The sequence below is a fragment of the Astyanax mexicanus genome, chromosome 4 (assembly GCF_023375975.1).
Source record: "Astyanax mexicanus isolate ESR-SI-001 chromosome 4, AstMex3_surface, whole genome shotgun sequence".
Taxonomy (NCBI): Eukaryota; Metazoa; Chordata; class Actinopteri; order Characiformes; family Acestrorhamphidae; genus Astyanax; species Astyanax mexicanus.
The window spans coordinates 24,423,300-24,449,840 of record NC_064411.1 but is presented as its reverse complement, the minus strand read 5'-3'; the positions used below and the strand labels follow the sequence as shown (position 1 = coordinate 24,449,840).

At 38.1% G+C, this 26,541-nt stretch overlaps 2 protein-coding genes across 2 annotated transcripts; both read right to left on the bottom strand.

Annotated features, from left to right (window-relative positions):
- Positions 1 to 58: 58 nt before the first annotated feature.
- Positions 59 to 21,072, bottom strand: capn10 (calpain 10). Its single transcript, XM_022664015.2, has 13 exons — positions 20,857 to 21,072; positions 19,567 to 19,709; positions 17,967 to 18,098; positions 15,946 to 16,142; positions 14,374 to 14,570; positions 9,128 to 9,269; positions 7,720 to 7,886; positions 7,263 to 7,519; positions 6,491 to 6,693; positions 5,541 to 5,781; positions 4,838 to 5,031; positions 3,533 to 3,578; positions 59 to 919 (listed from the first exon to the last, which is right to left on the bottom strand). Exons 2-13 carry the CDS (start codon positions 19,696 to 19,698, stop codon positions 890 to 892), a joined length of 1,938 nt encoding a protein of 645 aa, XP_022519736.2. The 5' UTR covers positions 19,699 to 19,709; positions 20,857 to 21,072; the 3' UTR covers positions 59 to 889.
- A 2,458-nt stretch (positions 21,073 to 23,530) lies between these two features.
- Positions 23,531 to 26,541, bottom strand: ccl20a.4 (chemokine (C-C motif) ligand 20a, duplicate 4). The gene is made up of 4 exons (XM_022664024.2): positions 25,994 to 26,541; positions 25,117 to 25,225; positions 24,545 to 24,621; positions 23,531 to 23,739 (listed from the first exon to the last, which is right to left on the bottom strand). Exons 1-4 carry the CDS (start codon positions 26,064 to 26,066, stop codon positions 23,717 to 23,719), a joined length of 282 nt encoding a protein of 93 aa, XP_022519745.1. The 5' UTR covers positions 26,067 to 26,541; the 3' UTR covers positions 23,531 to 23,716.

The following is a 26,541-nucleotide window of genomic DNA, read 5'->3' as shown; positions in this document are numbered from 1 at the left end:
TATGATATGGCACACACTATGTAGAGTATTATGGCTAAAATAAAATAAGTGAAGCCCATTCCAATTTTTATCCACTGGTTTATTCAGGTTTACATACACAAACAGTGCCGCACACACACATTCTGTAAACATGTCTCTTTACACACTCCTGACCCCTCAGTGACCTCAGGAGGCAGAAGGAAGTGTTAGTAAATAAGGATGTATGTCTCTAGTGGAGACATGTGTGTGATCTGTCAGAATCTTTCATCATTTCCATCGTCCTGGTCACATTCGTCCCTCAAGAAGAGCCAAACCCACGGGCCACACGCACACAGAGCGCAGAGAAGGTCACAGCAGCAAGTTCTCTGCTCTCACAATGGCTCTTTGTATGTCGGCAGTGCGCCGGCTTCGTCACTAGCTCAGCGCTGAGCGCGCTAACGGCCGCTCCAGCCACGCACTGGAGCACGCGCTCCAACGGGCCGGCCGGCAGCTACTGAGGGCCGAGCCAAAACACAGCCGCCGTCGGCCACTTCAGAGGGGACCGAGCGCCCCCCTCCCCCGAAAGTTGGCTTAGCTGTGCCGCGGCTTGGCTGGCACACCGGGTCCGGATGGGTCGAGCGCTAGGCGGGCCCCTCTCTCTCTGAGTGATGTCTTTGTTCGCTCTGGTGGGACAGGCCGCGGCTGGGGCGGCAGCTTCAATAGCTCCCGTCAGGCAGCGGGGCTGAGCGCCATCGGCTTCCATTAGAGTCAGGCCACTGGACGAGACTGTGATGTGCTAAAGGCTACACCAGTGCGCCAGCCAGGGCCCTCTGCTCCTCCAGCTCTCAGAGAAGAGCGGCTCGCTTTCATCTCCGGCCAGGGTCACAGCGACCCACGTCAGCCTGGGACACGGAGAGACACCCCCCCCTCCCTAAAGTCCCATCACAGACACATGGGAGATCTAGAGAGAGAGAAAGAAAGAGAGTTATGGTTAATCTGATTTATATTTACGCACAATAAATCTCCACAAAAAATGTGTGAAATCTTGAAGAACACCATGGCTATGATTTGCTCACTGAACTGTAGGCAGGTGAATATTACAGCTGTAATACCAAGCCATGACACGTGTTATTTTAGCATAACAATTTTGGACAAGAAAAAACAAACAAACAAAAAAAAAAACAATAAAAGCATGAACTTTTCTTTAAGTATAATTAATATTTTCAAAATTGCAAAAAGATCACATTTAAGTAAAGCAACTACTGTTATTACATCACAACTAGTGCCCATCGGCAAAGTTACAAATATTTCCTGTATGCTGTTATCATTAAAATTCTGTATACATATATACAGAAATATCTTATAGCTCATCACATTTAATTTAACATTTACTCATAAAAACTGGTGTAGTTACTCAAGTATCTCTACAGTTCTCTATATAAATGAACCATGGACTGACGGCGAAGTTTTGTTTTTAAAATAATGGAAGCCCTACATTTTTATATTTTCAGTAACTTATTACTCCAACCAAGGGTACACTAAACTACACACAAAAACAGTGTATTAACATTAAATGTGCATTTCTTACTATAGTGAATGAAGATGTCTATTATCAAGAACCTGGGTTATGATTTAATATACTACAATACTGTAAACGCAAGTTCTATAACTGTAATCAATCTTACATGAAATAATGTTTTGGTGACAATTACCCATGATAAGTCACAATAGTTCTAAATAACTAATTACATACCTTTGAAAAAAGGCTTTGTTTGTTACAAGCAGCATGTATTATACAAACATATATTAGAATTCATAATATAAACACATTAAACTAGTAATTTCCATCACATTTACATGTTCATTACACTGATTAGCCCAGTTGGGTGCAAGGTTTAGGTTTGTATGCTCCAAAAATTATGTAATATATTTTGTGTATTGTGATTTTAACTGTGAATGAAGCGTAATGTAACAGTAGAGTTAAGCAGAAAATGCAGTTTGGAGCAGACACTGATATCACACACTGCGGCCACACAGCGCCACCTGCAGGCTAAAACTCCTCATTACATGCTTATAAATCTAGGGCTGTGTCCCAGGTGTGTGCAGCACACTAATAATACAATAAGTACAGTTCTGTGCAAAGGTTTTAGGCACCAAAGCAAATTACACTAATCCATTTATCTCAGCAATATGAGTGTTTTACCTAAAAAAAAGCACCACATATGATTTGAACACATGCAAATAAACATAAATACAGTAAAACGCAACAAGGAATTCTCATTTTTAACTAAGTTAAAACTTAGTTTAACTAATAACCTTTGAGAACAAAAATTAGTTCCAGATTTCTCCTGGATGCTCCTCAGTCAGCATGTGTATATGTTCAGTTCCATCAGCAGCTCAAAAAAACATTTTCTTTTAAAGTCAAACGAGCACTGGATATTAATCTTCACAGATTTCTCTCCTGAAAATTGTTTATTTGGGTGAGTAAATTGCTTACATTTATTGACAGTAAGCTCAGATTCTAGCGCCCAGAGCTACGTGATTACTTTTTTTCATTTTTATTATAGTTTAATTTTATTTTTTGTTTTTTCTCCTACAGTTCAGTAAGTTTTAATTTGTTGTTAGAGTGGGCTTGCTAGTTTTTATTTGTTTTCACACATCTCATCAGAGAGATCAATCTAAAAAACGAGAGAGAGAGAGAAAGAGAGAGAGATTTGCGTGTTCCTGAGTATGAGCTACTCACAGGTAAATGTTCTCACACACTGTTTCTCTTTTATCTCCTCGCGCTCATATTCTAATCCCATACATAATTCTGCAGTTTCTCAGTGTTTTCTGTCGTATTTCGCGGCTAGCCCGAGCGCTTTAAACGAGAACAAACGCCACGGACCACGAGGTGCCGCCGCGCTGCCGCTGCTGTGCCAAATCAGACTCCCTGCTGAATCCGACTCCGCACAACACCGCCCGCTGTACAACAGCGCTTATGAATAAATTAAACACGAAAATGAGGGTATTCTATCAGTAATTTCATTTCATTTTAGTTAGTTTTATAAAGACACAATACAGCTCGAGTTAGTTCTGTTTTTTCATTTTAATTACCGTTTTTATTAGATTCAGTTAACACAAATGTTTTTTCACTTTCAGTTTTCGTTATTTCGTTCGCTTTCATGAACAATAATAATTGGTTACTTAGCAACATTGTGATTATCACACCAGAGCTTTATATAAAATAAAAATATAATTAAAAAACAGACGCCTACATCTCGGACTATTTTCTGGAGCATGACCCGACCCGGCCCGAGGAATGTGGTGGTGAATCTCGGCCTGACCCAACGGGTTCGGGCAGAGAATCTAAGCTCTAATCTACGGACTATTTTTTTACAATGTCTTTGTGACTGCTCTACTCTCACCTCTTTCATATATAATCTAAAAATAATCACACTCCTTTTACACATTAGTGTCCTTGAGTTTATGAAAGGCGCTATATAAATGAAACCTATTATTATTATTATTATTATTATTATTATTATGTATCTTAATAAGGAGAATTTGATGTGAGATACAGAGCACAGCTTACCTCCTGAACCACTTGGCCCAAACACTCCTGACTGCTCATTACTTTCCTGCACAAACAAAAGCAACAAACAGAAAACTTTAGCACAGTGGATTCACAGAGAACGTTACTACATTTACAGCAATTATAACTAATGAACCTGCAGCAACAGTCAGCTTTAGGACCAACAACCGTGACCAGAGACAGATCCATTCATTCAGATCAAACCCCTCACATTCAGCCGCCGCAACTGGATCTGTCTGGAGCGCAGTTCCTCTGGCTCAGAGTGTATTCAGAATTATTATACGAGTGATATTTTTCTCAGATTTTCTTAAATGGTCAATGCCAATTACAGTCAGTGAGTCATGACCTGTTAAATATAAATTAAAATTTACTGAACAAACCTTACAATAATTTTTTTATAAAAAAATAAAAATAAAAATGCACTGTTCCACATTATTAAGCAGGTCACAGGTTTTAAGCAATATGGGAAGGAAAAATGATCTCTCTGCTGCTAAAAAGTTTGAAATAGTGCAGTGTCTTGGATAAGGTTTGAAAACATTTCACGATATTTCACGAAAACAGAAGCATGATCGGGTTCGTGCAGATAAAGGAAAAATGAGGAAGGCAAGTTTCTGTAAGGCAAGTTCATCGGATTAAGAGAGCAGCTGCTAAAATGCCATTATAAACCAGCAAACAGGTATTTAAAGCTGCTGGTACCTCTGGAGTCCTGCGAACCTCAAGGTGTAGGATCCTTCAGAGGCTTGCTGTGGTGCATAAACCTACTATTCAGCCGCCCCTAACCAGAGCTCACAAGCAGAAACGGCTGCAGTGGATCCAGACATACATGAAGACTAATTTCCAACCAGTCTTGTTTACTGATGAGTGTCCTGCAACCCTGGAGGGTCCAGATGGATGGAGTAGTGGATGATTGGTGGATGGCCACCATGTCCCAACAAGGCTGTGACGTCTGCAATGAGGAGGCGGAGTCATATTTTGGGCCGGAATCATGGGGAAAGAGTTGGTAGCCCTTTAGGGTCCCTGAATGTGAAAATTACCATATACACTACTTTACAACCTATAAAAAGATTTTGAGTCACTGTGCACTGTATGTAAACCGTGAAGGCAGGAATGTGGAAGACTCAGCGGACCAATCACAACTGCTGTTACACTTCTGCAGAGGTGTGATTCAGACTAAGGCATAGGATACACTTAGGATACGCTATAGGTTTAATGCAGATTAATAAATTGGCCTCAAGTCTTTTTATTTCAAATAATGTATTCATACCCAGTTCAATTCTGTGTGTGTGTGTGTGTGTGTGTGTGTACCTGTGTATCCTGCGTGCGATGGTGAGTGTGTATTCTGCGCTGTGCTCAGGCTCGTAAGTGGAGGGCAGGATGGTGTAATCAGCAGGGGGCAGTCTACACTGCACACTGACCTCCTGAGAGTGAGAGTGAGGAACACAGCTCACCACTGGACACACCGCACTGGAGATTACCATATCCACCTCACCATCAGGAACCTGTATACATGAACACACATGCACAACAAAAAGTGTGTACAAATCCATTTATGTTAAGCACTATTAATGAAGATATTAGCAGTAAATATTGTTTTAATTATATGTAACACTTACATTTTTTTATTTGATTAGTGCTGCAAATAGTAATTATTTTAGTAGTAGACTAATCAGAAGATCACTTTTTCGATTAGTCTTGATTGTTTTTTCATGCCCTCTAATCCTACTTTCTACTGGTGAGGCTCTAACCCACTAACCCATACTTCCCAATACTACTCTATAGCACTCTATACTACAATCCAAACTATCAAACTGTGAATTTTATGTAGTGTTGAAACCTCTGTGCGCTCACCTAATATATAGACTATAATAAACTGGCACTGTATTTAGACATAGGTTAATGGATTCAATTTTACTACTTAGTTATTTAAAAATCAAATCAAATCAAACTACTCAACAAAACAAAGAGCATAATAATATAATAGTAAAATATCACATCTGTTTGTCCAGACCGTATAAATATGGAAGCCAATGGCGTGCAGGTTGTTCTCCGGGCTGTGCTGTCGTAGTGTGACGATAATATTAGTGCCTCCAGGGTCGTAGGTCACTGTGAGGGGAACGCGTGGGTTCTGTCCATGTGAGGAAAAGTTCCGACCTCCTCCTGCTGTAGAACCGGCAGCCCAGCGACCACAAACACTGACGCTCTCCCACTCTCCACCCACACAATCCTGCTGTACGCTCACCTTCACTTCACTGCACACACACACACACACACACACACAGGAGAAGTTAAGAAAAAATATCCCTTTATATTACTTTGATTTATTCTTTTAAAACTGTAAATCGATGCTACATTGTGTTGGTGTTTGTATGCAGTAAATTATTAATAATTAACGGAATCTGACTATTTGTTCAGTCCAAAGCCACAATAAGCATTTACACTTTTAGTGACCGTGAGAAATGGCAGTAAACAAGTCTAAAAAAGACTGGAAGACCAGCAATATAAAGATTTTAATTTAGAAACAGGTAAATAACCATTAAATACATAGTAAACATAATTATACCAATAATTACTGAGCTACACATAAACTGAGGTAATGAAACTGGAATAGTTAGTGTGTGAAACTGCATTTAGCCGAGATATTAAACAATGTTGCCAATCTTTTCACTACATTTACAGACTTTTCAGACACTGTGATAAAGTGAAAAATAACAAGCTTCTTCTCTAATCTTCCAAACTACAGTTTAGTTTATACTTGGTTTTGTGGCACTAATGTCTGATAAATTATTAACCCTTTCAAGGGTCTCTGTGGGTAGCTTCAGTTACTGCGTTCACACCAGGATAGTGTGAACCTGAGAACCTCAGATTTAATAAGACTTGAAGGTGCAGGTGGGAAAACAAACTAAAAGGATAGTTTGAGCTCTTGTGACTGTTTGTGTGTGTGTGTGTGTGTGTGTGAACCTGAGTTTGGTCGGGCAGGCTGAGTGAACTCGAAGCAGGAACTTCCCCTCTGCTCCCTGTAGGAAAGTGCTGGGCACCAGTAGGTAGAACCCAGCGGTTAACTGGGTGTTCATTACCACCTCCCGCTCATATGCGTGTGTGCGTGATGAAGCACAGGGGGTGGAGTTTAGCGTCCGCATCAGGTTAAAGCGCTTTTTGTCCACCTGTAATAAAACAAACCACTTTAATTGCTTTAATAAAAATCTCAACTTTAATTTCTTATTTTGAAAGCTGTGACTGTCAAACTGTCAACACAACAGCCTCAGAAACAACATGAAACTGACAAAATGAATAAATAAAGGAATGAATGTTTTTGTCACATTTTCACGAGTACCAACAACATTAGCCTTTAATCTGGCCGTACAGTAAAAACAAAAGGGGGGGGGTCAGGGCAGGAAGACAGGGATGAGGAAATTAGGATACACAGGAAGAGGAAAGAAGAAAGGGGAAAGAGAACAAGCATCTAATCAGAAAAAAAGAAAATAAATAAATAAAACTGACCACACTGAGTAAGAAGTGATGGAAAGTGTATAAATAAAAGTAAATGATGAATATTTAAGTTTATCTGTAATAAGTAATCGGTAAGTGCAGAGAGAAGAGAAAGCATGCGGGACATGCGCTTCCTCATGAGGTTCCTTATGGGTTAAAATGCTGCTGAGCGAGGGAGCTGCCTTTAAAGGAAATGACTCCCTAGACTGGACCGCAGCTGCAGTGTCATCATTCAGCCACTCACCCTCCATAAGTGCAGTGCTATGGCCTGGTACTGCGGGTGCTGCTGAGTGCTGCCGCCCCCCGGAGGCTGCGGTGTGCAGCTGCGCTGGACGCTCCACGGTCCACACTGCAGCAGAGACAGCAGAACCTCCCCGCCTTCCTCCACCCGCAGCCAGAACTTTGGGTTACTGCTGTAGCTGCTGTTGTTACGACAGCCGCCTGCAGAGCGACCTCTGACCCAGCGGCCCCCGATCTGCAGGCTGTGCTTTAGAAAGGATCCTGTAACAGCAGGAGATACACAGCGAGAGAAGGATTTTTAACATTATAGCAATGAGGGTACAATCTGTTAATAAAGGGTTCTACATATCCTATCCTATTATTATTACCGTTATACTCTTTTACACGCTTGGAGGAGAACACTACACTGTCAATTCTCTTAATTCTGCTTATAAAAGCCTGTGCAGATGTTTTGTAAGTACCTGTGTAGATGCTTTGAAGGTGGCCATCCTCACTCAATGGATAACCTACAGTCAGCTCATCAAATTCCTGCAGGAATTCCTTCTCATCCACCCAGAACTCCCCCTCTTTGGTGCGTCCCAACAGCTCCATAGAGCAAGAGGGATCCAGAGAGCTCCACCCAGTTCCACTACAGAGAGAAAACCAAAAAAAAAAGTCAAGGCCGACAGAACAAAGCATGCTTACACCTGTTGTACATCAGACATTTCATTTCTCCTTCAAATATCACAATAAAGTACTTTAAACAGGCTTAATTCTAAGGTTAAAGAGAGGCATATATAGTATGAAATATAGTAAGGGAGAAAACATCATTTTAATTGTATTAGTATAGCAAGTATAGCAAATGTCATATATTAACCTCAGTTAAAAAGTTAAATGCAATAAAAAAAAGAAATTCAGTCCTTTAAAGTATTCAATTATGAGTGCAATTAAAAATAATAATCAGAATAATCCCAACAGAACTGTCTGTGTGTGTGAGAGAGAAACAGAGGGTGAGAGAGAGAACCTAAGTTTTAGCATAAATAAAAAAAATCTACCTTCTAAACTTGACAAATAACATTATTATTATTTCTCAAACTATTATTATTTCTGTCACAATAACAATATTTTGTGAATGATACATTGCTACAGAAAGAAATATCTACTTGTTTCTTCACCTACTACAGTCCACACTGTGTGTATGGAGTTGCAGTTACTAAAGAATTGGTCTGGTATTGCAAAAATACTGTTTATTGTTATATATGCAAACAAGCATACAAATAAACACAATAGATGATATCATGATTATCAAATATAATCGAGGTACATTTACTGTACAATAAGTTGATAATATAATTATCGTGAATGGCCTATACATTTTGAATCTGTGTCTAGCCTTTTTGATGAAGAACACACAGTAAACCAAAAACTCTATAAGCACTACAATAATTATATTATTTAAATAAATAGTATGTATAATTTGTACATTAAAATAGCTACTTTAATAGGGAGAATAGTGTCCTAAGCATTACACTGATACTGCTCTACGTAACCATGTAACATATCATAGATTATAAATAAACTATTCTTATTCCTATTTGGTGTCATACGAGTATAAAATCCTGTAATATTAATCCAAATGTTTAGTGTTAGTTCTGTATTTGCATGTTGGTGTAAAACATGTCCTTTAGTTTTGGCTCAAAGTGCAATTTAATCTTCCTGACTGTAGGGGGAGCTCAGGAGTACGAAACACCAATTTGTGCGCAGTGCTGCTTCAATTTAAGAAATGAAACACTGGATCAATCAAACATACAATCATCAGTAAAGCAGCAGTTAGCATTTACAGTAATCCAGCCTCTGACCTTATTAACACCACTGTGCATTCAGACCCACCTCTTAGTCCAGGCCCCTCCCCAGCTCATCCTTCCCCAGGGGTTCCATATCCGCAGCAGCTGCACCTCTTCTCCATCACTCGTTTTTACATCTGTCCATTCCATCACACTCAGAGCATGAAACTCTCCCAGCTCAGGTGTAGCTGTGGGATAAGAGAGAGGCTATCACTTATCAATCACTTACTTATCTAACAGATATGTTATAAATCTGAGTATTGATATAAACATTACTCCCCACTGTGGCTGGTAATGCCTTCTATAAGGTATTTCTGGTACACACTTCAGAAATCTCCAGTCACTATCAGTACTCACTCCTATATAGTAAATGAATAGTGAAGTGATCCAGACTATGAAGGAACATAAAGGAATCATGTAATAACTTAAAACTGTTAAACAAACCAGAATAGTATTTAGGTTCTCTTATCTGGGGTGCTGTTAACTTGTGGTGTAACTTATCATGAGGAAACTCTTGGTCTTCCTTCAATAGGGTGATCCTGATGAGAGCCAGTTTCATCATAATATTTTTTTAAGGGCCTTGAGGATATAATCAAAGATCTCAACACTTTTTAGATTGACTGACCTTCATTTCTTACTCAATATTATCCAATGAGATATTCACTGTATACCTGTAACTCTACATCTTCACTACTTTACTTTAACTGATGCTCTCAAACACTTTAAGAGGAAGAAATTCAAGTAACTAACTCTTGATGAGTTCAGCACAGCTGTTAACTGAAAGCCTGAATTCCAGGTGAATCTACCTCATAAAACTGACTGATTTTAAGGTGTGTCCAAATTTCGACTGGTACTGTACATGATAAGGAATTCTCACAGTGTTTCTCTTCATTCTAACTCTGTATTAAATCTAACCCCACCAATCTCACTGTGAGAAATTTACATATTCAAATATGATGTTCTATTCCAGTCTTCAGCGCAACAAAGTCAACAAAAACACTTTTCTTCACATTTCTCCACACACGCACACACAGTGTATACAGTATGTACAATTGATGATGATGATAATGATGAGTACAGGAGATGAATAAAACCATGTTCTATAAAAAACTAATCTTTGACCAAATAATAATACAAGTAAAATACAATAAAATACAAGTAAAACTCTACCAACCAGAAAGATACACAACAGTACTGGCGTTTTAGTCAGCTTCTTAATATTACAAGCATATAGATTGTAGAATCTCTGTTTTTTAATGCTGTTTTTACTATATATAAATCTATGGCACGATAATCACAATATAGTAAAGTAACAAATCAAACTGTGTTTAAAAAAGAAGTTGCTATATACGCTTAAAATCAAAGTAGACGACGCTTATTGTAAATTATGTTATTGTTTTGCTCTTATTGGGTTTAATGTTTTTGCAGTGTATAGCCTTACTGCTGTTTTGTTCTGCGTTTCTGCACTTAGGCTATAAGCTTAATATAAAAAGGTTTGTTTGTTTAAAAAGTATTTTATATTCCTAAACCATGTTAAATTTTATTAGATTAGAGGAAAGGTTTGTGGATCATTGTTTGCACAAGCTCTGGCTCTTTATTTAAGCTCTACAAGCATAGCATTACACAAATTAATATTGCTAATATTTAAAGGACAAATAAAGTGTTTTTAATATTTTTATTTGAGCTGTTTGGTACATCACAGTAATATGTGTGGGGTTTAGCTTCAGAACCTGGCTGCCACAATTCCCCCAGTCCAATTTCCACACCCTGGGTTACCAGGTATTAAACACAACAGCAGGCAAACAGTGTGCTGCAACCATGGAGGGCTTGCATTTTTACTCTGTGGTCCGCACACAGCTGGGGTATAAAGACAGGTAGTGTTTAAGACCAAACTAGACAGCTAGATCGCTAAATTGATCTGGATTATGTTGGTTAATGCAGTCAAGCTACAACATGCTGACATGAACAGATCTAGGTCAAAAAGGAGGAGCAGACCGACCACAGCTGTTTACTACCTCAACAGCAACCAGCATTACAGAAATACACAATAGAAACAGAAAGTTATTAACTGAGTGTGTATTTCTAGATCAGTGGGTTTTTTGTGATAAAGGACTTTAACGCAGCACAAGGAGTTCTACATAAGTTTGTTTATAATGTGCAAACAATGAAACCACATTTACATTTACTGATCAGCTCAGTATGTGTCACTTGAGCTTGTAAATAGGACTGCTGTAGCCATTTCACACATGTTTCTTTAATGCGCACTGTGATGAACGTATTCACGTCAACCAATTCAAAGCTTATGTAGGTTTCATAGCACGTGATGTACATACTATAAATGTGTAGCATTGTTATGTACAGAGTGTGATTTCCACAGCTGAAAACCCATCATTTAAAAACTAGAAGTGAAAATTCTTCTGTTAAGCTAAACAAACAACTGCCGGCTTTGTGTTTTCATAAACCCGCATTTTAGCGCGCAACAACTTCCACGGGGAAGTGAGAGAGCACTTCCTCAGCCTGTTCCTTACAGAACAGACACTCAGGTGAGCGGCCCCGTCAGACCGGTTAAACCAAGGAATTTCTGACAGGTTAAACCTCAGATCTAATCGAGGATTATCAGGAGTCAATCCGTCACACAACAGCGGCCTTCTAAACAAACACTACAGACAAGGTGTCAGTCATCCCTGGGTCAGCTCAGAGTTCAGTGGCACATAAACTCACTACTCTATAACACACTTAAACAGTGGGATGAAAAAGTTTGGACACCCCTGACAATTTTCATGATTTTCCTTTATAAATCATTGGTTGTTTGGATCAGTGATTTTAGACAAATATATCATATAACAGATGAACACAGTGATATTTGAGAAGTGAAATGAAGTTTATAGAATTTACAGAATGTGTGCAATAATTCTTTAAACTAAATTAGGCAGGTGTATAAATTTGGGCAGCCTTGTGGTTTTATTGATTTCAATACATTAAGCACTAATTACACAAAATGTTTGAAAAACATTTGAACACAAAATTTGTTTGGTAAGCTTATTGACCCTTGACCTACATACAGAGGTGAATCCAACTATGAGAAAGGGTCTAGGTGGTCAACTGCAAGTTTTTCTCCTCTTTGCATCTTCTCTGAAGAGAGGAAACATGTGAGCCTCCAAACACAACTCTCAAATAACCTGAAAACAAATATTATTCATCATCATAGTTTAGAGGAAGAATAGAAAAAGCTCAAATCTCAAAGATTTTGGCTGCAGTTTACACTGTGAGGAACAGAGTGAGGAAATGGAAGAACCACAGACACAGTTCTTAATAAAACTTGAAGTAGCAGAACAAGAAAAAGTTAGTTATTTGGAGGGTGGTTATTTATGCATGGAGGAAAAAGTGAAAAAAACTTCAACAAGAACAAGTACAACATTCTGGAATTATCATGAATATCAATAAAAATTTAAAAAAATTACATTGCTTTTTTATTTAATAAGTCTATAAATTATGCTAAATGCACCCTGTATAAAACACTTTGTACACACTGTTTACTATTTTATAAGTACTGTTTCAGCCTTAAACTACAATGTTTTATTTCTCAATCACTTGTTTTTAAAGCTATAGAGTGACGAGGGAAATGTAATTTCGCTACTCTATTTAAATAGTATTTTCGTGTATCTTTACTGAAGTGTTTCTATTTCTGGTCACTTTAATTCAACTGCGTTTCAAGTTCAAATATCTTACTTTTTACTCCACTATGGCTTGCTCATTTGCTTAATAAAAAAATTAGTGGTATAAAAAAAACGATTTTGATTGGTTTCAGTTAAAAATAATTTACATATCCTTCACCCTTTGCTTATGTCCACTGGTTCTCCAACCTGCACTAGTCGGACTGCGACCTCAATGTAGAATCGTCAAAATTTCGAAATAGTCAATTTTTACGCTGAGATGCATAAGGTCTCAACGCTTCAGTACACCCCTTTCAAATACTATAGTACGTCAATCATGTGGTTATTAACAGACCTAATCGGAAACTGAAGAAATAATATAATCTTCATCTTCTTCAGACTGCTTCTACAAACATTAGTGAAAGAATGTGTCTCTCTTTTAGGAGCTAAGTGAACTCCAGCACTGTGGTACCAAGATGCAGCACCTGTCCAGTCGTGGAATTTCACTACTTACTACTGAATATTCCACAGCCAACTGTCAGTGATATTATAACACAGTGGAGAGACTGGAAATGACTGTGACAGTGCTCTGTCAGTGTAGAATAACAGAGCGGGGTCAGCGGATGCTGAGGAGCATAGCTTTCTGCAGAGTCACTACACCAATCACTACACACCTCCAAACTTCCTGTAGCTTCAGAGTTCATCACTACACACCTCCAAACTTCATGTAGCTTCAGAGTTCATCACTACACACCTCCAAACTTCATGTAGCTTCAGAGTTCATCATCACTACACACCTCCAAACTTCATGTAGCTACAGAGTTCATCACTACACACCTCCAAACTTCATGTAGCTTCAGAGTTCATCATCACTACACACCTCCAAACTTCATGTAGCTTCAGAGTTCATCATCACTACACACCTCCAAACTTCATGTAGCTTCAGAGTTCATCACTACACACCTCCAAACTTCATGTAGCTTCAGAGTTCATCATCACTACACACCTCCAAACTTCATGTAGCTTCAGAGTTCATCACTACACACCTCCAAACTTCATGTAGCTTCAGAGTTCATCACTACACACCTCCAAACTTCATGTAGCTTCAGAGTTCATCACTACACAGTCAACAACAGTAGAGTGTAGAGTTACTAATGGAATGGGTTATCATGGCTGAGCAGCTTTATCTAACCCTCACATCACCAAACTCAACAATGCAGACCAGCAGATACTTTTGGCAGCATAGTGTAAACATGGTGATCAGATTACTGGATTTTAAAGTTTATGTAAATACACTTTGGATCTCCTCTAAAAAACAATTTATACTTCTGTGTCGAACCTACGATGTAGCCTATGTGTCGCTGTGTACCCTATGCTGTAGCTCAATGCGCACCTGCCTGGAAATGCAGCTATGATTGGGCCGCCCGGCTCTGCACCTCCGCCCACACATTCCCGCCTTCACAGTTTAAACTGCAAAGCGACACAGAGCTGCTGATACACGCACGCAGAAGTATAAACGTGCTCTGCTGTGTAGCACACTCATGCTGCATATGCATAGGCTACGGCATACGTTGGCCTCAGATGTATAAATTGGCCTTAAGTTAAAGGGATCATTGTGTGGTGCAGTTCCTTCTCTTACCTGCAGGGGCGCTGTGCACACAACAGCTGATATAACTGCGTTTCCTCATCGCCTCGGAAAGTTTGGGAAACAAGATCTTTCCAGCCAGTGTATCTGCAGTCCTCTTCAAACTCCAGCGCTCAGCCACGCCCCCACTCAAATCCACCACTGCCTCACACACCTGCCCCGCCCACAGGCTCTCATACGATCCATGCAGCCTTCCAGAAAAAAACACACATCAACAGGGTCAGTTTAATACATGTTCTATCAGATTAGGATACAGAATATCCTTAATCACAGCAAACCTGCATGTGTGGGAAAATTACATTCAAAGACATTTTTCATAACTTTTTAAAACCACTCAGATTAAATGAAGAAATACCACTTTTCACAATAACTAAATGGCCCATTTTAAATTTACAGACTTGAGTTTTTAGAGCTGTTGATTTTTGTATTGTCCGATATTTTAACCAATATTGTTCCTAATATTTTAAACAATATTTTAAACAAACATAGCATAACACAGCTAGGTAAAAGTAATAAATCTAATTCAAAATAGCACCCTCCTCCAATGCTGTTGGTTCTGCGTAGTTGAGACAGTGATTATGGGCCCTATTTTAGCAAACTATAGCGTACCGGTCAATTGTGGATTGTGCAGTTGGATCATAAGACCACCACACCCATCAGTGCAGATTAATTCCTAAACTATGACGCTACTTTAATGGCGTGGAAACAATGCATTAAAAAATAGACTGTTAGCGGGGTGTAAGTTAGAAAAGAGCATCATGATGCGCCTTGAGCAGGGTGTACAATAGGCCCTAGCTCTTTAAGCTAACTTAAATTTTTAATTTTAGAATATGAATAGAATATGAAGATAAGACATTTTAAAACACATTTGGGCATTTTCTTTACTATAAAATGATCAGATGAATCAAGCTAACCAGAATTAGTATTTGAAGCTTGCTGGTGTCAAACAAAAGAGCATCAACACTGTTATTTTAAATTACTGACGAGTGAAACAAATGAGCCAACAAAGTCAGTTTAGGCTCTCTTAGCAAGTTCAACACAACAGCACACCATAAGAGGTGTAAAGAAGCTATGATTAATCTGAAAACATTAATGGGTTATTTACACAAATTAATAATTTTGCCCCAGTTTCTTCCTATAACTCTTGTACAGAACCCAGTGATGTATTAGCAGTTTCATTTACCCATTTAAAAGCAGCGTTCCTACTGTTGAGTTTAACAGATGGTTACATATAAAAAAAAATCTTCTGCTTCTGTCCTTCTCTCTCACACACACACCCTCCCTAAAACCTGTCATAAAAGGAAATTATTAACAATAAGATTTATTAAGTTTACTCAGTGTGCCACACTACACATTTTTCAAATTCGGAAGAACAAGCATTTTAACTTGTGATTAATAATAATAATAAATTACACAATATTGAAATATAGCTCCACTCACAGCTGATGGTCAGGTAAGGGATCTGATAGCAAACAAATTTGATGCCATATTTTGGCTTCTTTTCCTGTGAGAAGTAAATAGATAGGAGCTCCAGGTTTATCAGATGCTTTGATGGTTAAAACTCACTTAGCATATGCTTTCTCCAGCAGTGATACCCAGAATGCAGCAGGGCTGTGGCAGCGGGAGAAGCACAGTGTGTTGTTGACACAAGGCAGTCGATCGTCCACCCGAACCTCCACCCAGCGTCCATTCCTCCAGAACCGGAACTGAAATTCCCCACAGTATCCCCTCTCCCCCCACACACTCGGTCCTGGAGGCATCACCTGAAAACACCACACAGCTTTTACCCACATCAGCAGCTGACTCTAGAGCCTTAAAATAGGAGTTCACTACTACTGCAGCAAAAAAAATGTGTTATAAGTTTTTTTTCATGTAAGTAGAACAAATGTGTAAACTTCCTGTGTTGTGTAAAAAACAGTATATTTATTAAGATGTAAAATTTAACATAAAAATAAGCATCTACCACAGTACTAAAGTGCAGAATACTTACTGCTGCCTATTATACTGCTAATATATACATTTATACACAAATACCCGTAAAGCCTCACAGTAATTAATACATGCTTCCAATAGAGGGTAGTGCTATTATCCCCATATACAATTTAAATTCATTTTATCCACAATTATAACATTTAGATTTAGTGTATAATACTAATACTAGTAACATTTTGTCCACAATCAGTATAATTTGTATAATAAAAATGTGAACTGGTTATACAGAAGTGAAGCTTTTGATCTTTGACATTTTGTACTTTTTGTTTACATGCGATTATCTAACATTAAATGTTCTATTTGGGAAAACACATAAATGTATCTCCTAATTTTCCTCTGCCACCCACATTCAGATTAGCAAAACCACAAAACTCTCCAGGACAGGAACCTTGGAAAGACAGAGATTCCAGAAGAAGTGAAAGTTTGACATGTAATATTCTTTGTTTTTCCATTTCATTACTGTTATCTCCAATCTTCCACTTATTATAAACATAGCAACACAACTCCTGTTCTTCCAGTTCCAGCTGGTTTATCAGATTATTAGATCAGCAAACCACAGAATCATGTCTCTCTCCAGGCAGCGGCTCATATCATCTCTATCTGTGCACAACATCAGGAAATCCTGCATTTTTCCTTCCTGCATCTCTGTATCTTTCTGATTTTGAGGAAAAGTGTAGGATATTTTCTTCCAAAATAAATGACTATTTAAATAGTTTCAGTCTATTTGATGTGAATGTATTTTACTAAAATATAGGCCCACCTTTTCTACAGTTATAGTGTTTCCAAATTGCCAGTATTGCTATTAAATGCTTTAAATTGTAATATATACATTTAAATACAGTCCAATAATTTGTAGATACAAGCTTTTCCAACATTTCTTCGGAAACAGAGGTATAAACAGAGTCATCCCCTCAGTTCTGCCTCTATTCTTCCAGAAATGTTTTGCACTAGATCTTGAAACACTACTGTGAGAATTTCACTGCGTTTAGGCACATTAGCTTTACTTAGATACTGATAATAAACGCCAGGACTGTTCAGTGATATTTATTCCAATATTAAAAAAATACAGGAACCTAAACCCGATTTTTCCAGAAGCAAATTATTAAATATATATAATAATGCCCTGTCTGAATCCAGCACATAAAATAAATGATACTGGAAAGATATATCCTGTCTCTGGTAGATGGGTCACAGGAAATAAGAACAGTGCAAATTTTATTCTTTTATAAAGCACCAAGTAAAGAAGTACATAAAACATTTACACTGAATGTCCGGCCATGTGACTATTGTGCACAAAGGATGCTGTCACTTTTACTTGACCCAAAAATACTAGATTGTCCTTCATGTAAGTCAGAGAACCCCACTTCTGCACAGCCTCAGACAGTTTTATTCTTATTGTAAAGCTTTTTTGAAGAGATGATCCAATTTACATGTGTTGTACTAACAATGAGTAACTCAACACGATTTGACAAATAATGTGTATTAAAAAACTAGTTTAAATACATTTCTGAAATGTTTAGGTCCACACATAGCTGTCACAGATGAAAGACTTAGCACTTCTCTGATTTTACCAGATAAATATGTATTTATGTTACCTTTTCCAACAGGTGCCGGCTCTTCAGCAGCATGGTACACGCACACAGCAGCCAGCAGTCTCCCAGAATGCCTTGCTTTGGGTAGGCATCAGTAAGCTTATCAGGGAAGAGTCGGGGATGTTTACAGATGTGCTGTATAAACACAGAGACACCTTAAACCTTTACAGTGGAAATCATTAACTACAATATATAATTCAAAATGCTGTAAGAAACTAATAAAACTAATAAAATAAAATAAAATGTGTATCACATGCTGAGAGCTCCATTGTGTAGGGCTAAATTACTGAATTAACTCTGAGCTGATGTATTTTCTTAGCTCAAAATAGATTTTCTCCTTCAAGAAACTGAAACACAAAAGGTTTGTAGACCAGATTTCCATGGCTTTGCCAAAACTTTCTGGATATTTTTCCAAACCTTATTCAGGCAGGCATATTGTTATTTTCAAATTCCATGACTTTTCCAGTTTTTCATGACCGTACAAACCCTGTAACACTGTGACTGATTACTTAGTAAATATCAGAAGTTTACACTAAATAAAATACACTGCTGTGCTTCTACACTGTGGTCAAAAATCTATCCACCCATTTTCACACCACCTTCTTCCTCTTTAGAGTTCAATGAGTCTTACACTTCTTGTTTGACTCTTCTATGCAGAATTCTGGTGGGATGAAATCCATTTCTTTAAGCCGATGCTCCCAACGGACTCACACCGCTTTGCTTGCTATTTGCCCATATAAAGAAAACCCTATTGGTACACCATCAACAAAGTTCTCAGTGCCTCATTTTAAAAATCATACTATTTCTTTGCATGGGCATCGCTATGCCCCTATCATTAGCACTGTAATCCTGTTGAAAGCATTGGCTAATGGCGCTGTTCTATAAAAAAATAGAATATCATTGAAAAGTTATGTTTTTTCAGTAATTCAGTTTAAAATGTGAAACTCATATATTATATAGATGTGTTACACACAGAGTGATCTTTTTAAGATTTTAAGAGTTTATTTCTTTTATTGTTAAAAACCCAAAAATCGGTATCTCAGAAAATGATAATATTATATAAGACCAATTAGTATTTTTGGCAGTGAGGGCAGTGTGCCAAGTCCTGCTGGAAAATGAAATCAGCATCTCCATAAAAGTTGTCAGTAGCAGAGGGAAGCTGTAAGATTTTGTGAGAAAACAAAACTGCACTGACTTTAGACTTGATAATAAAACACAGTGGATCAACACCAGCAGATGACATGACTCTCCAAACCATCAATGATCATCAGTAAATTTTACATTTCATTTGTAAACCAAGGGATCAGAGTCTGGAGGAAGAGTGGAGAGACACACAGTCCAAACTGCTTGAGGTCTAGTGTGAAGTTTCCACCAATCAGTGATGGTTTGGAGAGACATGTCTGTCATCTGCTGGTTTTGATCCACTGTTCCGGTGTTCCATGTTTTCTTAAGTTGTGAATAATAGCTCTTACTGTGGTTTGCTGGAGCCCCAAAGCCTAAGAAAACACTTTGTATTATTTTATATAATTAATATATAATTTATAGTTTAAAATAGTAAAATAGTGTTTTTTGTGGATGTGTAGTATGTAAATCAATATCATACCTGTGGGCGGAGCCAGGTAACCGGGCCAACAAGCCTGGACAAGGGCGTAGTGTGTTCAGCAAAGAGGGCAGAGTCATCAGCTGCAAAGTCTGGATCCTCAAACAGTGCATCATCATCAGTCTCCGCCTCCATGGCATCCAGACCTGTCAATCAATGACCAAAAACCCTGGCTTAAAATCTTTCTTAGCATGGTCAGGGTGGGTCCTACTGGTTAATTAGCATGGTCAAGCTTCACAATACTGATTATCTAGCATGGTCTAGCTTCATAATACTGGTTATTTAGCATGGTCTAGCTTGGTCCTGCTGGTTATTTAGCATGGTCTAGCTTGGTCCTGCTGGTTATTTAGCATGGTCTAGCTTGAATATACTGGTTATCTGTTTGTGTAGAGTAAAGGCTCGGAGAGCGTAAGGGTAAATGGGTGAGTAATCAGTGTGAGTGTGTTGATGGTGAGTCTATGGAGTGTTGTGATGGTACACAGACTAGACAAAAAAGTAGCCACCTTTAAATAAGCAAATAGGTACGAGTCTTCTATTGGATAATTACGGCATGGCCGATTATCTTTCAGCTGGAAACATTATTATTATTATTATTATTTAACCTCAACTGGTGCAACGAGTTGTTTCTCATTTGTTAAACATTTATGTTGAAAGACATATCCAGTGGTCGTGGAAAAGATGTCTCTCTGTTTGAGAAGTGTCAAATAATTGGCATGCATCCAGCAAAGAAAACATTTAAAAAGATTGCAGGATGAGAACTGTCCAACACATTATTAAAAACAGGAAGGACAGTGAGGACCCATCATCTTCGAGGAAGAAATGTGGCTGGAAAAAAATTACCTGATTGATGGAGATCGGCAATCAATTAATTAATGACCATATTCCAAGATAACAATATCAGGATTCATGGGGCTGGAATTGTAAAAGAGTGATTCAGGGAGCATGAGATCATCATTTTCACACATGGATTGTTCACCACAGAGTCCAGATCTTAACCTCATTGAGAATCTTTGGGATGTGCTGGATGGAGAAGAGCTGCTTTGTGCAGCGGTTGGTCAGACTCTACCATCATCAACGCTGCTGCAAGATTTTGGTGAAAAATTAATGTAGCACTGGATTATAATAAATCTTATAACACTGCAGAAGATTATTGAAACAATGTGTGCTGCAATCAAAACTAAAGACGGTTTAACAAAATATTAGAGTGTGACTTTTTTGATCAGGCAGTGTAACAGAGATCTGGAGCAGAGCAGTGTGAGAGCAGGAGAGCTGTTCACAGCTGAGCGGACCCACCTCGCCTCTCCGCGCTGCCGGGCGGGGAGCGGAGCCGGGCGGTGCGGGGCTGCAGGCGGTGCGGGGCTGCAGGCGGTGCGGGGCTGCAGGCGGTGCGGGGCTGCAGGCGGTGCGGGGCTGCAGGCGGTGCGGGGCTGCTGTATTATTACTGGTATTAAAGGTTGTAAACAGTGAACAGTGCAGCGCTGCTGCTGCTGCAGAGCTACTTCCGGAGAGATGACACACACCGCTGTCACTCACACACACTCAGCCTGGGTTGCCAGATACACAAACTACAACTCCCCCAGCCCAGCCTGCCTGAGCAGCACTAGCAGGTCGATTCAACTCCAAATCATTCTGTAGAAGAATAGCAACCTGTGAAATGTTTAACTTTAATAGGATAATATATTTACAGTTGCATAAAAATATACAGTATATATAAAAATATGTTATAAAACAATGAATATGTTTCAGAGGGTAAAGCAGCATTTTTAATAGATAGATACTTTATTGATCCCCGAGGGATCTTAATTTTGGAAAATTTTATTTTAGTTTTAGGAATAACAAAAAACAGGCAGAGCTTTCAGACCTCAAATAATGCAAAAAAAACAACAACAAAAAAACAAGTTCATATTCATAAAGAGTTCAGAATAACTTATGTTCTCCTCCACCAGTCTTGCACACTGCTTTTGGATAACTTTATGCCTTTACTCCTGGTGCAAAAATTCAAGCAGTTCAGTTTGGTTTGATAGCTTGTGATCATCCATCTTCCTCTTGATTATATTCCAGAGGTTTTAATTTGGTAAAATCAAGGAAACTTATACTTATTAAGTGGACTTTTATTTATTTATTTTTTTTATCAGCACATATTTCTATATGGCAATCAAACAGTCTAGCCTATAACTTGACACTACACACTGCACTTCTAGGAAGCCAATTACCTGAATACTGAACACCTGTCCACAGCCCTATTAAAACCCCTCACTTTTCTCACTCTCTTTCCAAGTATTGCAGGTTCTCCTGTCTACAAAGCGTTATTCCATTGTTCCGTGTTTGCCTACCCGTTGTGATATAGTCTTTAAATAATTAAAATTATGTAATTGCATTTTATTCTATTATATTGTAACTGTAGCAGTGTCATAAAATGATCTCAAAATTACAATAATATTGTCTATTGAAATTATTTCAAGGACATTGTATCATCCACACAAAACCAGTAATTGTGACAGGCCTAGCTGAAGCTAAAATGTAGTGTTACTTTAATAAGTGGCCGGATAAACATTATGGAGAGCATCACTTGGAGAGCTGATTTAAAAAGCTGGTAGCTTCAATATCATTTTCATTTTTTTCTCTAACCTTACAAAATTCTGCCAAACATAACATATACACTTAATCATTAGTTCAGCTTTAGCTTTCAAAGAAAGGGCATGTTCTTCACTCTTGATAATCTGACCTTTATTTTTAAAGGTCTGTATATCATAACAGACAGTGTATTACCAGTGTGTTTTCCCCATAGGCTCCACCCTACTACAGGCTCAGTATGATGGTATCATGTGTCTTAGTGTGGCTCCAAAAACAATTACTGTTGCTAAACCATGGGAAATCCCACACTGACAAAAGAGCTGAATGCAGTCCCATATAACGTACACAGATCACGTGGAGTCTGTATGGGAAGCCCAACTGGGAACCAGAAAGTTTTGTCCACAGTTGGCCCATATACAATCAGTGATGAGCTCCATCAGGGGTTAAACATGGGCCCCAGCTCGGTTATACACTGCATGTTGGATTTACACAGCAAGAAGTAAAGTAAAGGTTTATTTAAATCTCTACACTGTTTGGAAAATAATTAAACATTTAAGACATTGATAGGGTTACTTTTTTAACTGACAGTAGTGTTTATTTAACTCCCTAAATTATTAAACTAACACTGTTTTTGGATCTTAATACTGGATAAAAGATCTCTGTTTACCCTCTACCAGTCTATTTTTCCATTGCATGTTAAATTTAATACAGCACAGTTATACTGCAATGCAGTCCCATTTTACAGAGCAACACTGTGAACAGGCCAACGAGTATTATATAAGCTATAGATAAGGGAAAGTAGCCCTGGTGGGCAAGACTGCAAACTGATGGTGAGTTAGGGTTGTAGAGATGTGCCCATTATGCAAATAAATGATGAGAGTGGGCAATATGGACTGATTGTTTTGATGACTTTTAAAATAACTAATTTTATACACTTAGTCTAATGTTGCTTTACTGTAATAACGTTTTAGGGAATAAATTGCAAATGTCCTATACAGCAACACTGGACTTCCAGTTTTGATTTATTTTTAAAAGCTATACATCTGTATTCAGATATAGTTTTAACTTAAGTCATTTTCTGAGTAAAAACATGGTTTGCATATATGTAACCATTTCTGGCTATTTCTTTATAGGTGCATATAAAACAGTGTTTTAGTGGAATTAGAGGTGATGAACAGAGGATAACGGTTTAAAATATATGATTTGTATGTATCAACACTTCTATACATTAAAGGTTCACTGTGACCACTTTCACAAAATGTGTGGCACTGGCAACCTAATGACGTCACAAAGTGTCTCCCCCTGGAGGATGGTGGCGGTATTGCAGCCCCAGTGTAGCGCAATATTGACTGTAACCACAGAGAAAGACTACAGACTCTGAGAATAAGATCACACTCAGAGATTCTCCGAGATTCTGGGGTAAAAAATAGCTTTATTATAATCATGTTTCTGATAATATACATTTAGTTTCTTTTAAATAATTTTACATTCCATATGGTGATTTGGTTGAACTGTAAGGCAGAAGCTCAGCTGACTCTCTTCAGACTCCAGATTTAGACTTCAGGCTCCAGACTGTGTCTCAGTTTGGTTTGGCTTTAGTTTCTGTAAGAAACATTTAATTAGATTATTAGATTCAAAGCAGAGTTCAGGTATTTTACCAGTACATTTAAACACAGCCCTCTTTGCTAAATTTACAAACTCTTTATGATTCAGTTATTAATCAGTTATAGTCTTATTAATAAATCACCAATAGCCTAATTCTGCCTTTAAGTCCATTTTTGAAGTTTGTATATGGGTCAACATCAACATAATGTGACTTTTGTGTTAAAAGAAAACATTTATCATAAATCACAATAATTTCTTATGAGGGTAAAAGCTACAGTACTGTGGCTTAGTGGTTTTGTTTGGAAACAACATAAACACCCAACAGAGAGCAAATGTACAATTACTGCAAAGAAAGTGAACAAAATTAAAGTATGAGGTTTAGGTAAGTAAATTATTCATTTTATTTAATGTGTGCCTAAGAGAAAACCTTTATATACTGCATTTTCTGGTAAATCAGCTTTTTTATTGACACACGCCAAATCAGAGAATCTGCACTAAACATCCCAGTTTCTCACTGGTTAATATGAGTTTGTTGTGGTGCTCATGATCTAATCCAATGAGGCCCACTGTCCTGCACATTTTAGTGCTTTTTCTGCTTTAACACACCCAGATTAACTCAGTAATCAGCTGTTAATGAGCTGATTAGCTGGATCAGCTGTGCTGAAAGCAGGAAAGACAGTAAAAAGTGCAGGACAGGAAACTGAACTAGTTTAGATAAACACACTAAAATACTGATGTCATTAAATTAACAAATCATAAACAAAGCTACGTGTAGCTTAGTACAGAGGTGTACAGTACTTACTGATGTGACTGACTGCATCTTTAACCCAGGCTGCTTCAGGATCTGCGCAGATCTTTTTATTTTTCAATGTAGTAAATCTACAATCAGAGAGAAACAGAAGAAAAAATATATTAGATTAACCATTACTAAAACTTTTCCTGGCAACCTAACCACGAGCCAATCTGGTCAAATCTGATTTAATCAATCTGATGAAAAAAGACGATGTAGTCCGCTAACGCAGGTAACCCATTATTTCTGAAACATAACTGTATATTTACTGTTTATTGACATAATGACAAAAAGCATGTATCAGGTTTAAAAGTAAGACATATTTAAAGCACAATAATATTTGATTATGTTAAATTTTTTATGTAAAATTGTCTGATTTGGGTAAATTTCAGTCAGTCATTATTTACATGAGAATAAATACATAACTAATTAAAAATTAAATTTTCATTTGACCCATTTCAGTGCTCACAGCACCTAACCTGATTTACTGATTTGTGTTTATTCTAATGTTCTTTGTTTTTTTGATAAGCATTTGTAGATTATATGAACAGTTACAGTAACAGTATTTACATATTTATACTCACATCACAGCGCTGAGCCGGCAGACCCCGGTGGCATCCTGTACGCTGAAATGCTTCAGTCGATTGAGAGGAAAAGGCTTTGGGGAATAGTTCGTACAGCACTTCAGCGGACCTGCAGACAGGAAACCAGTATAATAAATCACTAAATATGACTTCTGACAGCACATAAAAATCGCTTCATGCCTTTATCTTAACTGTTATGCTTCTCCAGTCAGTAAAATGAAGCTGCTTTATTTAGACTTCTGCAATAATTGTTTTAATTGACTATCATTTAGAATTTAATAAGCATTATTACTACAGTTGACTCCTAATATGTTTCATCTGAGTAAGACAAATAAGTTAAGTGTCATCAACATTATTTTAAACTTAATTAATGAAATGAAATAATTTTGTGTAACTTTTATTTTTATTAAACATTTTGGTTCACCATCAACAATTCAATTTATATTTTTAACTTCTCACTCTCAAAGCAGGATTTTTACCCATGTCCAAATGGTCTTTGGTTTGAATGGAATATTTCATCCAGAGTGCAAAAATTCATCAAGTGAACAGAGCAGCTACAGGGTTCAAATGATGGAGAACAGTACAAATAGACCAAAATGTTTAGGTTTTATACATGTTGGACAGCAGTGATATATTGAAACTATCATTTGAAAGCAGCATGTTTATATGAGAAATCTACAGGTTCAGTAGACATTTCAGTCACTTCATGCTCATATGGGTAAAAGGGTCATATTGTAATTTCGAGAACGCTGCAGCAGATCAGCAGAGTTCACAGGAATAACTTCACTCAGTTTAGTGACTGTAATCTAGGCCGTTCCCTTTCAGTCACAGGTTTGGGTACAGTAGTGACTGAAGCTGAAAGTCACGGTTTACTTACTGGCTTCTTCCAGAGACACCCAAACACTCAGCAGCAGCAGCAGCACTGCAGGACCCAGGAGCAGTCTGGACATGGTGTAGATCTGAGGCGGTGGATGATGAAGATCTGAGGCGGTGGATGATGAAGATCTGATGGTGTGGAGAGCGTAGAGAGCTGGTGAAGATCTGATGGTGTGGAGAGCGTAGAGAGCTGGTGAAGATCTGATGGTGTAGAGAGCTGGTGAAAGCTGGTAAAGATGATGGCAGTAGTTGTAGTGAAGGCCTCAGTGAATACAGTGAAGATCTGTCCACTTCTAAACCTGCAGAACTCCGTACCCTCAGCACTGCAGAACTGGCTTTTATACATTACCTGGGGAAATTCTGTAGGTCGAGGATGTTCGGGGGGATTCCTCGGATGGAGGGGAAGCTGTATTTGGGTCAGTAAACATTCCGTTCCTAGAATACCATTACCCACAGAAAATCTGAATTCTTTAATCTACATCCACAGTGATGGGATTATAGACTTTACCGTAATTTATGATACGAAAATCAAGTTCACTATTACCTCTG

Bases quoted from the DNA above. Each gene is read 5' to 3' on its own strand.
- ccl20a.4 (XM_022664024.2), bottom strand. From the start codon at position 26,066: ATGTCCAGACTGCTCCTGGGTCCTGCAGTGCTGCTGCTGCTGCTGAGT. The intron at 25,226-25,993 runs GTAAGTAAACCG...TCCTGTCTGCAG, and splicing joins GGTGTCTCTGGAAGAAGCCA to GTCCGCTGAAGTGCTGTACG. The intron at 24,622-25,116 runs GTGAGTATAAAT...CTCTGATTGTAG, and splicing joins TGCCGGCTCAGCGCTGTGAT to ATTTACTACATTGAAAAATA.
- capn10 (XM_022664015.2), bottom strand. From the start codon at position 19,698: ATGGAGGCGGAGACTGATGATGATGCACTGTTTGAGGATCCAGACTTT. The intron at 6,694-7,262 runs GTGAGTGGCTGA...GTTTTATTACAG, and splicing joins TAGCACTGCACTTATGGAGG to GTGGACAAAAAGCGCTTTAA. The intron at 5,782-6,490 runs GTTCACACACAC...GTGTGTGTGCAG, and splicing joins GCCTGCCCGACCAAACTCAG to TGAAGTGAAGGTGAGCGTAC.